This window comes from Manis pentadactyla, chromosome 2 (genome assembly GCF_030020395.1).
Source record: "Manis pentadactyla isolate mManPen7 chromosome 2, mManPen7.hap1, whole genome shotgun sequence".
NCBI classification, from domain to species: domain Eukaryota; kingdom Metazoa; phylum Chordata; class Mammalia; order Pholidota; family Manidae; genus Manis; species Manis pentadactyla.
In genome coordinates, this window is record NC_080020.1 from 76,530,325 (window position 1) to 76,547,079 (window position 16,755).

Below are 16,755 nucleotides of genomic sequence, written 5' to 3' on the forward strand. Positions count from 1 at the left end.
GCCTGTCAGTCAGTTTTTATTTAAACATTCATTTCATACTGATCCAAATTTTTCATCCAATGATCAGATTCAAGACGTATTCTAGGCAAGATGGTGCAAAGTGTGTCACCAGCACTCTCGAAGATTCCCTTTTTGCTTTTTGTCCCTGACCTCTCCACTCTCCAGCTTAGTGTTTCCTGGCTGACTGCTGTCATGACTACCTGCCATTGCAGGCCTGATCAGAATCTTAAACTCCATGTTCTCATGGGGTAGACCTGTCAATCAAAAATCCAGAGCTCCTGGTTCACTGGCCAGGGCTCCTTCCTATGTCTTACTTGTTCTGCAACAGGCTGCTCCCACCAGCAATGCTCAGTACTGTATAATCTGCAGGGTCAACTTGTAAAAACAAGCAATCTAACAAAAAACATTGTTCTCAAGGCATGTTGGGGTTTAGGGTAATGGACATTAACAGCTCTCTGTCACGCAGTGTGTTTGTTACACATCACATACCTTTCTTAAGATTCTCTGAATTTTACTCAGGGACTTCCACGATCAATTACCTCAATGCTGCAGCTCCCCACCCCAAAAGAAACAACAATGGTAGAATTTTATACTTTCCTGCAGGCTTGTTAGAAAAACTATTTTGTGGGAAGCCAGTGAATTTTTGGTGTCTGTTCAATTCTCATTATTATACTATCTAAATCATCATCCACTCGCAGTGCTACAGTATAAGTAAATAAGACCTAAAAGAATCAGAATCCTATAGTTCTAAAATACTACAAGATGATAGTCAACCACAGAAAATAGTTAGAAGTCTTAGTCCCCTGTACACGAGTTTTAATCTGTGCTTTAACTCTTTAATTGATAAAAACACTCAGACCTTGTACTCACTCTGGAACACCTTACGGTTATGCTAGACCACACAGTGGTTTCCAAGTCTCCTGTATAATACAGGTGGCATTTTATGTATTTTTCACCCCACATGATTGAAAACTTTCTAAGTAAGTGAAACCATGGAGAGTTACCCTATGCCAAAATAATACTCAATATCAGGTGATATCATTTGAGAAATACTTTTGAAAATCTCTGCCATAAGAATAGCTAGCACTGAGTGCACACTTACTTGTGATCAGACATTCTTCTAAGTGCTTTACGTGTCTATTAGTCAGCTATGTATGGCCAATATTGTTATCCCTAATACACATAAAAGGAAAATGGAGCTTAGAGGCTGCACAACTTGCTCTAAGTTTACTTAGAGCTAGTAAACTGAGGAGGGGAAATGAGAACAAGGTCTCTATCACATTAAAGCCCTTGTTCCTAACTACTATGCCTATGCCAGGTCATTTCGGCATTAGTTTTGACTCTACAAAACTTGAAAGAATCATGAAACTTGAGCCTCTTGTAGTTCTGTGTCATGTCTAAATTCAAACCCCAGCATGGGAAGGCCCAGCTCGCTGGTGTCCCCCACCCCCAGGTACTGGGTGGAGCATGTTCCCTAGTACCCTAAAGCTTTATTGAGCAAACTTAATCATCAGCACCTTCTCTTCCTCCCACAAAGAAGACATTGGATGTAGTCACTGGGGAGATATAAGGGGAAAGTTATATGTTGGGTAGAGTTGGAGAGATTTACTTTTCATTTCTTACAATTCCGTGATTCTAAATAAGAAGATAAAGAATAGAATCTGAAGGAAATGCTAAATAAGCTAGGTTTGTGATTCATTTCAATTAAGCTGTTATCCTCTCATTTTATAATCATTGCAAGTGAGGGCACTAATGCTTTGTAAAACTTTTCCATTTCTGAGGATTGGGGCTGACTTATAAATGAAAGACATTCATTTAAAAATATTAATTTGTATTGCTCTATGACAAAAATAGAACCACTGTGTCTTTTTTTTTTTGGACACTTTTTTGTTTTAAAATCTGAATCTTGTATATGCCATTAAATGACTAAGTTATGAAATCTGTCTTGAGGTGAGTGACTACTCTTCCTGGTTACTTGTGGTTCTTAAATGATTCATAGCCAAGGTTTCTTCAGTACCCACTGGCTGAAGGCAGGACGGGTTGCAGAGCTCCATGATAGGCAGCTCTGGCAGTCTTTGAAAGCTGTGCACGGACGAGAAGGTGAGTTAGTCAAGGAGTTCTGATATTGCTTTCTCATTTTTAAAACTTGCACATCCTCAAGAGCCCTTGTCAAGGTCAAAAGCACAATGAGCTAACCAGGGAAACCCCAGAGAAAGCCAAGATCTGAAAATAACAGCGGGCTCTCTAGAGAGCGGCAGGCCTGCGGACTTGGCAGGCTTGGAATATCGCAGTGCTCTCTAGAAGGCAACTAAGGCCTTGGGGTAGGGAGGAGGGAAGCAAGAGGGCAAGGAGAGGAAAGGTGGAAGCGATCAGATAACTGTAGAACAGAGACATAGCAGAAAGCAAAGAAAGAGTGAGGAGAGGAGATTCAAGGGAACAAGGAAACAGATAATTACTTGGTTAATCAGAAAATAAATATACTTTTGGATATACTTTTAACATTCAAGTTTTGAGGGGTATATTTCAAAATCTGGAATTCTTGTGAAAGCATTTGCTAAAAACACCTTTCTGATAGCTACCCACTGTGCAAAAGTAAATTACATACATGTTGCTTGAAAATGCTCCAGAATTACATATCACAGGTGTAAATTTGAATAGAAGCCATAAATGTGTGGGATATTTTAAGTCCTTTGGCCAGAACCATACAATGAAAGTTCATCATTACTTTTCTTGTGATAAAGATTCATTGTATTTGAAGGCTGAGCTGGAAAGAGATAAGTTTACTTACCATGAATTATTTTCAGTTTATATTGATGAATTTAGTCATGGAACTCTGTCACTTCTCTTGGTCTTAGTTGTACATTTTTTATATTTAAATGTAAAAGAAAAATAAATAGAATTTATTATGAAATTATCACATTTGAGATGACTGGAGTCTTATAACTAATACTTCTCAATGATTATAATACACATCCTTTCTTCTTTTAGTGGTTTAAAAGACATGACTGCCTTGCAGAGATCCCCTAGGAGTTAGCAGTATGCCTCCACTGTGGTTCAAAGGAGATGACTATTCAACAGTACAGAGAAGCTCATCACTGCGGGCTACTCTTTGTCAGATACCCTGTATAGGTAGCAAACTTCATTTTATAAAACAGTCTAAAAACATATTAATGGTTCTTCTCTTTTTTTTTTTTCCTTTTTTAATTATAGCAGAAAATGGTCCCCATCTACTTGTGGAAGCAGAACAAGCCAAGGTGTTCTCACACAGAGGTGGCAATGTTACACTGCCATGTAAATTTTTTCGAGACCCTACAGCATTTGGCTCAGGAACCCACAAAATCCGAATCAAGTGGACCAAGCTAACTTCAGATTACCTCAAGGAAGTGGATGTTTTTGTTTCCATGGGATACCACAAGAAAGCCTACGGAGGCTACCAGGAGAGAGTGTTTCTCAAGGGAGGCAGTGAGAATGATGCTTCCCTGGTGATCACAGACCTCACCCTGGAGGATTATGGGAGATATAAGTGTGAGGTGATTGAAGGATTAGAAGACGATACCACTGTGGTAGCGTTAGATTTACAAGGTGGGTATCTATAAATCATATGAGACTTAGAAGTGATAACTAATCATTGCTTTTTTTCATGCCGAGTAATGTCTAGTAGTTACCATAGTGGTGATGTGAGAAATCAAAAATCCATGCATACCATGTTTTTCTGGTCTTTTGTATTTTGCAGTCTTTCTTTGATTCCAGCTTTCTATTTGAAATGTACACACAATGGTTATATGCAAAATTGAAGCTGTTTGCAACTAGGAGAAACGTGCAGTGGAACTGAATTAACAACATTCAGAAACTGCCTTATGCTGTTCACCATTTAAATCTCACTGCATGGGTATTGAGAAATTCAGAGTGGATGCTTTTTTATTGTGCTTCTAAAATTATCTCAGTTTCAAAATAAAGCCAAGTTTTGTGAAAGACATCTGTTAACTAGAATACATGTAATTGTTGCTGTGAAGTAACTGGAACACTTTAACAAAAAATTAACCTCCAGATATATTCAAATATTCTTGTAAAGTAGTAAATTTTTTTAATGACCCAGAGTCTCTTAGATATTGAATATTAAATGGTCAAGGCATTTTAGGAGAAATTTTATTTATTAAATGTATAATATATTCAGTAGGCTCAAAAACCAAAATGTGTAGGAAACTAAACAATAAAAAGTATCCTTGCCGTCCTGTGTCCCCTCTGTCCAAAATTCTGTCTGACCCACATATAAGGAAATTCTTCTCCTTGGTTTCTCATGTATCTCAAAACATCTTACATTCATGAATTTCAGTGTTTTTTTTACACTGAAGGATGAATTTTGGCTGCATTGATAAAATTCATCCTTCCTTATGCACATGAACTATAAGTATGTGCTTACTGGAAGCTCGTTTCACTTCCTAAGACAGACTTGTGCCTTTGGAAAAATATCTGTTGGTTAGCTCATCACTGAAGATTTTACCTTCTAAATCCCATAGAATCCCATCATATGTATGGAGATTTATTAGCTTTATGTACCTAATAAATTGCATGATGTCTTAAAGTGCATTTTTGTGACCTCTTGTCTCTCTTAGTTGTAGTTCTCAGCTCCTGATTGCATGCACCTGTTGCTTTCAGTTTTTATTGATTCACATTAATATCCATGAACATTGGCATTATTCAGGATGAGAGAAATAGCTGATTAGAGAAGACAGTCATTAGATATTAATTGAAAACCAGTTTCCTTTATCAAAAGGGCATCAGGCAATGGACAGAGCCTTGAGCTAATTGTATTAAGGTGCTTGGGTTAGTCCCCGCTCTGGCAGTGTAAATTTTGTAACTGGGGCAAGTTACTTACCTTTATTGTACCATAGCTTCCTCATCAGTAAGTAACAGGTTGAAGTATATTATCTGTTCAGTTACTTTTTCTTCTAAGATTTTATGTTTATATGCCAAAATACTTCCTAAACTTGAATATTTCATATGCCTTATTTACTGTCTCCCTATATTTATTTTAAAATGAAATTGTGGTTATCATTTATTAGCTCTAATTTCAGTTTCCAATGTTTTTCATTATCAATTACATTCTTACATGTGATCATCTACCATCAGGCCAGTTTCACTTAAGCTCCTGTCAATCTTCTAATGTGTGTAAGTAAACCAGGGAAGTGTATCATTTTAAATATCATGATTAAGCTTCATTTCCAACAGTAATCACAGTGTGTTTAATTATATTGCTCCTTTAATACAGATTAAGTACTGTGTTCTCCAGAATAATTTTTCCACATAGAAAAATATCATTCTTCAGGATGCTCAAATTATATGGTTTTATATTTATATTACAAGATTTTATTCTGTCTTAGATTCAGATTTTTATATATATGGTGTATACATAAAGTCATAAACTCTTCACAGGAATAGGCTACACTTCAAACCTGTTGTTTCCTAGAGAACTGAGCACAGTGCCTTGCTCTTAGTTGTGACTTAAGGACTGTTTATTGACTCATACTAATAAAAAAAAAATGTGTAAATCCTTTTGGAAGAGTGACTTACATGTGAGTTGGAATTAGCTGTAGAACACAATTTTTTTTCACATAGATTCTTGGAATAGGGCCCTATGATTAGTACCTATTGCCCACACTGCTAGAAATAGCACCTAACCAGAGGCAAGCCTTATACGAATGTAACAAGAGTATCACTAGAAATTCATGAGCAGCTTAGGCTACATAATTCATCTCAGCAATCAACTAATATATAAATAATGATATGAAAAACGTGATATTTGTGCTTCCAGTCTTCCATTGTATTAGTGTTTCATTGGTGAAAATGAGACCAAATACACAAAAATATAGTCTGAAAACTTTCTGAAACAGAACAATTATTTCAGATATGTACCAGCACTGACAGGCACTGTAAAAGGCACTGGGAAGGTAAAATTATGCTGATAGTCTCTGCCTTTTTTTTTTTACTAAAAACATTTACTTTATGGAGTTATTGAAATTTACTTTTAGCTTTTCAGCTATGGTCTAGAATGAACTAGACCATACAATTATAAATCACAGAATGTGTTTTTGAAACATATTTTGACTGACTAAACTACTCACATCATTTGGTATTATTCTTTTTCATATAATGTCTCATCCTTATTAATCCCCTTTGTAGTGATGCATACCAACCTTTCATGGAAAAATAAAGAACTTTTGATTATACTTTGGCCATATCAATAAAATAATCATACACTCTTTTTTCTCACCCATGAAAGTTTAACTTTTCTTGGGTTTTTATAACGCTGAATGAAAGCAATCACTATTTACTCCGTAATTCAGTTGTAGGAATTTTGCTTTCTCCACAGAGCCAAGGCTTCTGCATTTATAATCCTAGATGTTGAAAGCTTAACATCTTAGCTGAAAGTAAAGTAAGTAAATAAATAAAATAATAACAAACATGTAGTTCCAGAAATGTCTGTTTGTAAGAAACTCTGGTTGTTGAAAACATCTGAGTGGAAGAAACATCTGATTGTTGCACCAAATGTGCATAATACAATGAAACTTTTAAACCCTGACTAAGACATAGATACTGACTTGGATTTACTTGGAATGTGTTATTTCCAGAATCACCAAAGATTAATGAAACTTTAAGTAAATCTTTTGAGTTAATAGAACAATAAATTAAACATTTACTTTTACAATAGAAAAACAGTGAAATGTTAATGTAGGGACTTGCTTTGACTTCAAGAAATTGTTGCCTGAAATTATGTTAAATTAGAAAGGAACTCAAGTAAAAAATCTATTGCACTGGATTTGGAATTGAATCAACAATGTTTCAGCAAAACTCAATGGCTTATTAAGGGCAAATTACTAGAGGAAAATTTCTCCTAATGCCCATGAGAGTCCATTAAATATACTACAGTGAATTTAAACATGGAAGGTTGCCTGGGTCTTTGAAATTGTTATAAATTATAATATCCTACATTCTCCACCATTACCATCTTGAGCCATTTGGGAATAAGAATCCAACCCAAATGGTTTCTTTCTCTCTCCAGACTGAAATATTTTGAGATTTTCTCTCACTTGAGGTCGAGCTGCCAAGAAAATCTCTGCTGGATAAATTAAACATATTCCTTTTCATTGTCATTTCTGGGCTGCTGAGGAAAGAGGATGAGGGCCTGAGGGGACAGGGAGCACGCAGCACTTCCTCCCCAGCACAGGCTGGGACCTTAGCTGGGGGCCTGGACCATCTTGGACAGAGCCATCTCCAGCCCCACCTCCCCCATCGCTGCAGGGGGCAGTCGCAACCAAGAGAGTCTTTTCCTCCTTCCTTTGGCTCTGATTCAGCTTACAGATCCCTCAGCCAAAAACCTGAGAAGGCAGGATGAGATCAGGAAGCCTTCCTGGACTGCTGCCTCCAGGGGACAATGCCAGCTGGACTGCCCTGGAGGGACAAACGTGTCCTGCTGGGGCCTTCGGTAGATGCAACTTGATTGAGGCCATTGAAAGTTCTTGCAGAGTCTTCAAGGACAACTTCTAAAACATTTCCTATGTATTGGTTACACTATTAGTGAATTATACATTCACCTTGAATAAATCTGCAGTCTCATAAAATAGCACATGTATTATAATCGGCCAAATTACTGTGTCATTGGGACAATTTTTTATATTCCACATGCTAAAATATTAATTATTTTTAATTATGTTCCACAAGTTCAAGGCAAGGCATTGAACAATCACCCCAAATTAATTGTCTTTTAGCAACTATGGAGGAGACACTTGCTGCAGTAGTCTTTCAAGTCTTAGCAAACGATGTAACTTCACTGTCTCATGAGGTAATCCTTATCCAAAGAAACTGAGAAAGTTGTGAGACAGCTCAATCACTTCCCATGATTATTTGACTGAACTGAATGCATTTGGAAAGCCATAGCATTTGCCCAGGCAAAGTCAAGTGTCAAGTCATACTGACTACAAAACTAAGTGTTTTGCTCTCTAAAATATTTAAACTTACTTTTTTGCCATTAATTTAATGAACAGAGGTCTATTCTGAACCTTCCTTGTAAGACAAGCTTCAAGAAGATTTTTTTCTATTTGCAATAAAAATGTTTTTAAAGGTTTAGTTTCAGTTTGCAATATATGAATATAGAAGCTAAAAAAATAGTAATGGAAATGTTTTAAAATGAAGGCCCTTACTTTGGTTGTACTGTTCAATGACAGAAAAAAATAAGGGCCTCACTAAAAGTTGAAATAGGTATGAAACCCATGATTCTTTTTATGGGGGTATGCCTCACTGTAAGGAATTGTCTTATTAATATGAAGTAAGACTGCTTAATTAGGTTTTTATTGCATATGCAAAGGAACACTTTAGAGTTTCTAATAAAAAGCCCCCTAAGTGAAAGTTACTTATCTGCAAGTACAGGGTAAGTTTTAGGAGCACATGTGAAAAGAAGTGTATGTCTACATTTGTGTCTGTTTTTAACATGTTTGTTTATACATTTAAAAGACTATATAAAACTAATTACTAATTATATAAAACTAGTGCCAAGAAAAAACATTGTGTATTTTGATAAATACTTCCTGAGCATTATTTCTGTGTCCCCTCCCACTCATAGTATTCAATGTTGAATTTTTCCAAGGTGAAAAGAACCCAGTAGTTAGACCCCACATTAGGGTCAGTAACTAGGGACAGAAGGTACATTCTCAAGGTGGGCTATTTAGAAAATAGAATCTGCAGATGGATCAATTTAGAAAGGAGAATTGTAAGGCTCTTAGCAAAAGAGGTAAACCACTGAGATGATCAGACCACATAGCTAATTCTGAGATGCTCACAGCTGACAGGCTGTTTCAAGGGGAACAGGACCCTGAGAAATCGTTATGAGTTGACTGAAAAGTTGGGCTTCGTCTGATGGAGATTCTATGATGTTTTTCACCCGTCAAGTGGATTTGCTCCTAGTAGGTGCTTTTCGTGCCACAAATGATCCTTTGACTTCTCCTTTGGACAGGTGTGGTATTCCCTTATTTTCCACGACTGGGGCGCTACAATCTCAATTTCCATGAGGCCCAGCAGGCTTGTCTGGACCAGGATGCTGTGATTGCCTCCTTCGACCAGTTGTACGATGCCTGGCGGGGCGGGCTGGACTGGTGCAATGCTGGCTGGCTCAGCGATGGGTCTGTGCAGTACCCCATCACGAAGCCCAGAGAGCCCTGTGGAGGCCAGAACACAGTGCCTGGTGTCAGGAATTACGGGTTTTGGGATAAAGATAAAAGCAGATACGATGTTTTCTGTTTTACATCCAACTTCAATGGTAAGATATTAACAGTATTTCTTTCCTATTCCAGAAACTAATACATACTACAAACACTACACTTGACTTTTAATCTCACCTACTTAAAAAAAATAGTAAAAGAAGAAAGCTTTGATGTATTTCTCCAGTTTGAAAAGATGTACAATTCATTAATATCATAATTGAAAAAAAATCCAAATAAGCAAAAGTGCATATTTCCACTATTCCTAGGTTTTATTACATCCAATCATTATTACAAAATAGTTTAAACTGTGATATTGTATGGGTTCTGTTTCTTATCACTGAAGATAATATGGCCGCTACATGGCATAGATATGTGTGCCCTGGGATGTAGGTCTCCCAGTTGAAGTACGGATGGCTTCTGTGCCATGCTCTCCACTAAATTACAGTGTCAATATATCCATAGATGGAGAACAGAACTCAGGCTGAAGAGTAAGCTTTATTTCTCTGGTAAAGAGAAAGCTCAGGGTAAAGAGAGCCTTGCTAGAAAAAATAAGTAGCAATAACATAGGAGGTGAAAGCAGAAGAGACCCAGGTTGCCTCAGTGTTCATGACTGATGTGTTTCATTCAATGTCGCTCCCAACCCTGTCTCGCCTCATTGAGGGCAATTAAATAATTGTCCAATTATTAAGAATTTTAAGATGGTGACAGCAAAGCATTAAGTCAAGCATCGGGCCCTGTGTAACTACCCAGGTTGCATACCCAAGAGGCAAACCTTGGCCCCATCATTTTATATCTTAGTTCCATGGTGGCATGCTTTGGGGAAAAACAGCAATGGATCAGATATCAACAAACTTCGTGTAAAGGGCCAGATAGTAAATACTTCTGGCTTTGTAGGCCAAAGGGTCTCTGCTGCAGGTACTCAGTGTAGCTTTGTATACTGTTAACACAGAAGCAGCCACAGACAGTATTAAACAGATGGTGTGGCTGTGCTCTAATAAAAGGCCATTTGACTCATGCCCTATAGCTTGCCAACTGCTGGTAGAGATGATAGAACTAACCCTCTAGCCAGTGATCCACTGGCCTCTACCCTTCTTCCAGATTACATCATCTTAGTATAGAAAGAACTGGCAAGCATTAATTTATACTTCAAAGATCAAAAATCTATGTCTAATGAGGGGCAGAGGGACATCACATTATATAATATATAATCAGATAAAAGTCTGACTCTGTTCTACCTGAAACTAATCTGAGAAAATCTTCTATCAGTGTGTATCACTTCACTCAGTTGCTGTTATATTTTATACACTTCATGCATATTTAATACATGTTGAAGGGATTCCAGTAATTAGCACCATTTGATAAGTGGTTGAGCCTAACTTGCTCTTTCATATGAAATCAAGAAACGGTTAGGTGTCAGGCTCCCACCGAAGGACACTGAAAAACATTCATCTTCTTTTCCGTGAGTGAACGGACTGAGTTCACATTCTGAGCCCGTATTATTTATGGCAAGTGACTTCCTGTATTTTTTGCATTTTCATACTGTAGACTTTGAACAAGAATAATGTCTTATTGATACCTGTAATGAAAAGGACTTGAGGGCTTTTGATTTTTTTAAATGGACTTTTATGTCAGGAATGGTTTTTGATCCTTTCACATTCAAATTTGCCTCTCCAGAAACTTGTTCTGGGGTTCAGTCTTGCTTCAGCTAGAATTTAAATAGCTCTTGCTTTTAACATGGAATTCTGTCTCCGCTAGCGCTACAGAGGGGCCCTTTTAGTCACTAATTAGCTAACAGAAACTGCATCTGTCATTTTCCTTTCTTTTATAAAGCCAGCAAAAGGCATGTCTGAACACATATTAAGGGGCAAGGAAAAAAACTAGTGGAGCACGACCTAGGGACACTACGTTTAATTGACAATCCTGTTCCCAAAGTTTGACTGACATCGCTGTATATACCCCTTCATGGACTGAGAAGCTCTTCCGTTCGGGGCTCTTTCCCTCTCGGTGGCTCAGCTGCAGACAGGCACAATAACTCTCTCTCTTTCTCTCCATAGGCCGTTTTTACTACCTGGTCCACCCCACCAAGCTAACCTATGACGAAGCGGTGCAGGCTTGTCTCAATGATGGTGCTCAGATTGCGAAAGTGGGCCAGATATTCGCTGCCTGGCAACTTCTGGGATATGACCGCTGCGACGCAGGCTGGTTGGCCGATGGCAGCGTCCGCTACCCTATCTCTAGGCCAAGAAGGCGCTGCAGTCCCACTGAGGCCGCAGTGCGCTTCGTGGGTTTCCCAGATAAAAAGCATAAGCTGTATGGTGTTTACTGCTTCAGAGCATACAACTGAGTGCGCCCCAAGAGCACATCAGTTTTAAAGTCAGTAAGAACATGTGAAAGGTTTTTTTTTCAATATGAACTCATGCAAGTTACCAAAACTGTGATAACCTTTTTTTACTTACTGTAAAGAGTCATTTTCATAAAGACCAATTCATTAATTTGTTTTTGTAAAGCTATCATTCAATATATATTATAAATTAATATAATGTTAAGGGAAGCGCTACATAAGGAGGCTTTAAAGCGAAACTGTTTAGTCTACATCATCCCAACGAAGTATCCTTTCATGAACGGGGCATGCAATAGCTTGAGGATTGCTGGGATTAAATTAAGGAGAGTAAAGCTACTCAGAGCAGCAGCTTCCACAAGCACAAATTTTAAACATTTGTACAATTTCAAAATGCACTGCAATAAGCAAATTAGAGCAACAGATTTGACATACGGGCTTCTTTACATAAACAGATTCTGAGAGGTTGTACGAAACTCAGTTTCACAAGGAAACAATCTATACTTTTCTAAAAGTTAGTATTTCAAGTTTCCAATAGATGGAATATTTTACTCTTTAAAATCCTGCCTTTTTGACAAAAATAATAATAATTTTTATGGACTCCAATGCATGGTAACAAGCACAGCTAAAACTCCTTAATAATTCCATTTATATAAAGTACGAAACTTAAATAAGCAGACAATATTTAACCAGTGAGAAACTCCTACCTTCTTCTAATTAAAATGACACATGCCTGAGAAGAATTGTTTAATCTTCTGAGTAGCTTTACTGAGTTATATTTTAATTCTAAGGGCCATTTGCTAAGCAGCATTTAGCGTCTACTCAGGGCAGTTATATAGATAAACTGCTGGACAGAAAAATTGTAAACTTTAGCAGCTTGATTTTATGTTAGCCTATGAAATGTTACTGTCCTACAAGAATAATCTTAAACTATTTAATATTTCCTTCTTATTTACATTACATGAAAAAAATTAAGTCCCAAAAGGTATGAATAACTATACACCTGCCTAACCAAGAAATAAGGACCCACCTTTCAAAATTCTTATTATTCCTATTTGTATGTACACTAGAAAGCCCAATCGGTGCCTGTGTTTGGGAAAAAACGTCAACAAAGTAGTTCTAAACCTTCCTCCATGTAGAAAATGTGGTCAATGATGTCATTTTCCTTGCTGGTCTTCATTAGGCTTCAATGAAAAGCTGAAGCTGTCATCAAAGAGTTTACACTAAAATCTTCAGGGCTTTAATGAAAGGGAAGGCCAGCTTCAGAAAAACAGCTTTCTACATTAGCAGCTCTAATCTTAAATAAAGCTCTGCTTTCCTATATTTTTATGACTGTTGAGACCCCACAGGGACCAATATTTGTATTCAAATTACATTTTATGATTTCCCATTGTTTCACAATGAGTTCTAATAAATGGGATTTAGTATAATAATCCAAGTATGACATAGCTGGTATGCTTTCATGAATGTTTTTATGTAGATTTTCCTCCCATGAACATGAGTAAATAAATCTGTTTCCGGAATTTATTGTGGTTGCATTTAAAGCTCTGTAATAATTCTAATAAATTTATAAATGTAGAGTTACATGTATGGAAGGTATAGAACAACTGGAAATCCATGAAACCATAATTATATTCATACATTATCTAGATAAAGTATTATAAATAAAAGTAGATCATTTCTTTTATCAAAGCATAACTGGAAATTTTCAGATGCTTTAATATTAAAGAATGACAATGTATGCATGCACATTTTTACATTAGGTTCGATATGGAAATTGTACAAAAATATAAATCCAAAGAGATTATAGGGTTTAACTCAAACACTGCTGATACAAAGAGAACTCAAACTTATAAATTAAAAATACCTGCATGGTTTAGTTAAGATGAATATATTATTTCAGGAGGGGATGATCTCCAAAATAGTGACTTTGACACCTCAAATGCGGGGGTTAACTCATGGGAGGAAGCCCATACTTGAACGATTATTAACTACATTACAAGAATTTTATTGGAAATGCAAACGGGAACAAATTTCTACTGAAGTTAGATATATAATTTTCAGCTATTGCTGCAGAACTCTACCTTTATAATAGTAAGCATAGTAGCATTTCTTAACTTTTGAATATTTACTAGTGTAGGAACTGGTGCTGAACAAAACCTCTGGAATGACTGTTAACTGAATAAAATATATACCAATTGCACACCATTTTTCCATGCTTAAAAAAAAAAACTTGACATAATGAATACTACTGGGCAGAATTTTTATCTTCTGCTCTCCCCCAAAGAATCAAAATCCCCTTACTCCCCCCTTTGGACACCTACTTGAATAAGTTTGTTTCTTTTTTTAATGTTCTCATTTTGCCATTTTTCCACCAAACATTATTTTCCTACTTCATTCCCCAAGATATCTTACTGGGAATGTGTGGGAAAAAAAAGGATATCCTAATGCTGTTCCTAGTAGAAAGTCAATATAACATTGGCTAATACAGAAACTGCTCCTCAAGTTTGGGTTCGAAGAGCATCAGAGTGAGGAGGTGGGAGACTGGGTTAGGAAATCTTGTTTTGACCATTTTGTCCATTAACACTTGTGGCCCATATAAGGAACAAAGTTTATCCGCAAATTTCACTGAGGTGTCTACATTTGAAAATGCAAATAAAATGATGCATATTAGAAGACAGGATCGGAATGAAAACAAGCTAGTCATATTAACACTGGAAGCCATCTTTTAATGACTGCTGCCACATTTTATCAAAGTAATATTTAGTCAAATATGGTATTTGTGAATTTAAACTTTCTGTCATACATAGAAAGGGGGCAGGTACCTGTTAAAGTTTTATTTTATGCAATAATATAGTCGCTTCTTATTTTGGCAATTAGAAATAGACTCATAGGAGATTCCAATTTGGTTGCTGGCAGCCATGGGGTTTCTTGATTTCAGTGCTCCAAAGAATACAGTGGTTTCATGGTGTAGCTGACCACTAAAAAGGGGAAGATTAAATGGGAATTACCTATCAGTTTTCAGCATAGAATGCATCAAGAATTATCAATGGATAACGACAGAATTTTTTGAGAAGTCAACTGTATCATAGCTCACTACTGCCAGAGCAGCAATGGTGTATGACAAAAGAAATGAAAAATACAAGAGTCACTAAGCCACCTGATTAAAAGAAAATCAGTATTTCAAGGCATTTAACACCTAGTGAATACATATCTGAGGAGAAGAACCAATCTGTATTACAAAAAAAAAAAAAATGTTTTCATTTTCTGTAAGATACAATGAATGGTAAATATTAAAAGTCAATTTTGTGTTACCGTATTATCTTTTGATTCTTCTGAGTTGTGGAAACTTAGGTATTATTCTTTCTGTCAAACTCTATAAATACATAATTTCAAGAAAAGACATTTAACTCATCCTTGTTCTGATATACTGGAGTTCAAATTGTATACACATAGCAACAGCCATTTTCTATTATTTTTGCAAAGCTAAGAAAAAAAATATTTACTGCACGGCTATATCAGCAACAGTATAATCCCAAAATCTATTGTCTTTTCTCTCTTTTTGTATGATTCAAAGCACCAGGTTAGCAAACCTGGAAATCTGTGATGTCATTGATTAGAATAATGTACTTGAGATACATATGTTCAGTTAGCACTGAATTAAAAGAAAAATCTTTATTTTCACAGTAAAGTCCTCACACTCCAATAAAAATAACATATTTTCCAGCTTACACATCCCTTCTCTAAATTTACAATGTGGAAAATAGTGTCTGGATATTCCTGGTATACAGAAATGGATTCTTGGGTACCAGAGTCTATTACTGGTACAATGACTTGAATGAAAATACACCTTGAACAGTTTGAGTCATTGATATTCAAAGAGAAAAGTGCACTTAAAGTTTTTCCCATACTTAATTTGGAATATAATGAGCAACCTCAGAGAAGAATATCCAAGGGTAACATGAAATTAAATCATCTTCTTTAAGTGTTTAAGTTCTCACACAGATGCAGGACATCATCTTCGACTTCGCCAACAAATTTCATATATGACTATAGCCTGGTCATACAGAAAGCTTGGTTGGGACTCAAAAAGGGTCCTACGGGTTGAAGGGTTTCATAGTCCTTAAAAGCAAGAAGCGAAACTGTTGAGATGTGATGTCCTTGTTCCCTACTAAGTGATGAGACTTAATACTAAGACTGTTCTTAGGTTGAATGACCTCTGTCCATGATGGTCAGATGTACAAGGAGAGTAAAGGAAGCAAAGGATTTTTGGGTAACATGAGGGAGACAAGGATGTACTAAGAAGAACTTGACACCAAAAATGTAAGAAAAGGCTATTTCCTGTCTCACTTTCTTGGGCTCTCCATTTAGGAGTATTTAGAGGCATAGCTGAAGATGGTTCTAGTCTGTTTCTCTGCAGGTGATATATTTAGGAAACTGACAGAAGGTTGCACAACCCAATCTTAGGGAAGAAAGTCATTGAACACATTTTTTTCCCACTAAGAAGCAAACTAATCTCATTTATTTCCTCTGTACTTCTTTCAGGACAATAAGGTTTTGTCAGCTCCATAGCCACTCATCATCTGAAACAACTTGGGTCAGTCCAGAGAGTGTTTCCATGTCTTTCTGGAAATCAGCCTCTGTCCAGTGAGGCTGCTCAGCGTCATGTACCTCAGCTATTAAAAGATGACTCTTTATTGAGTTGGTAACCTGACTGCAGCCTAAGATACATTTCTTTCATTCTCCCAGGATGGAGAGAAAGCTCAGATTCTCCATTAACCAAAAATGAAAAACTATTGGCTTTAACAACAAATGTAAGATTCTTGAATGGCGAAAGAATTCTAAAAATGTTTTATTCCCTTATTTTTCTTTTCTGAAAAAGGAAACTAGGTGTCAGCTCTTCATGCAGCTTGAAATATCTGAGGATTTCTGTGGGTTTTGTTTTTTAAAAAATGTTTCTCCCTTTGATTTTGGTTAATGGAAATTCTGCCTGGCAAAACTCATATATATGTAGAAAGCAAGTCGGGTTGAGGTTTTAGAGTCTTTGAAAGGCCCTTCTTTGAAGATGCTAAGAATCTTGCATGTGAATCTAAAAAAAGCTTGCAGAACCACTCATTTATTATTCTGATAAATTAGCATATTTGTGTGTAATGATTGCTGTGA

At 36.6% G+C, this 16,755-nt stretch overlaps 1 protein-coding gene across 2 annotated transcripts in view; it reads left to right on the top strand.

Annotated features, from left to right (window-relative positions):
- The window catches only part of HAPLN1 (hyaluronan and proteoglycan link protein 1), a 62,252-nt gene extending 49,137 nt beyond the window's left edge, over positions 1–13,115 (top strand). For both annotated transcript variants that reach the window (XM_036914223.2, XM_036914222.2), the window contains exons 3-5: positions 3,211–3,582; positions 9,008–9,310; positions 11,309–13,115. In XM_036914223.2, coding sequence (XP_036770118.2) covers positions 3,211–3,582; positions 9,008–9,310; positions 11,309–11,598 — 965 coding nt within the window. In that variant the 3' untranslated portion in view covers positions 11,599–13,115. The remainder of the gene's footprint in view (positions 1–3,210; positions 3,583–9,007; positions 9,311–11,308) is intronic.
- Positions 13,116–16,755: the final 3,640 nt, after the last annotated feature.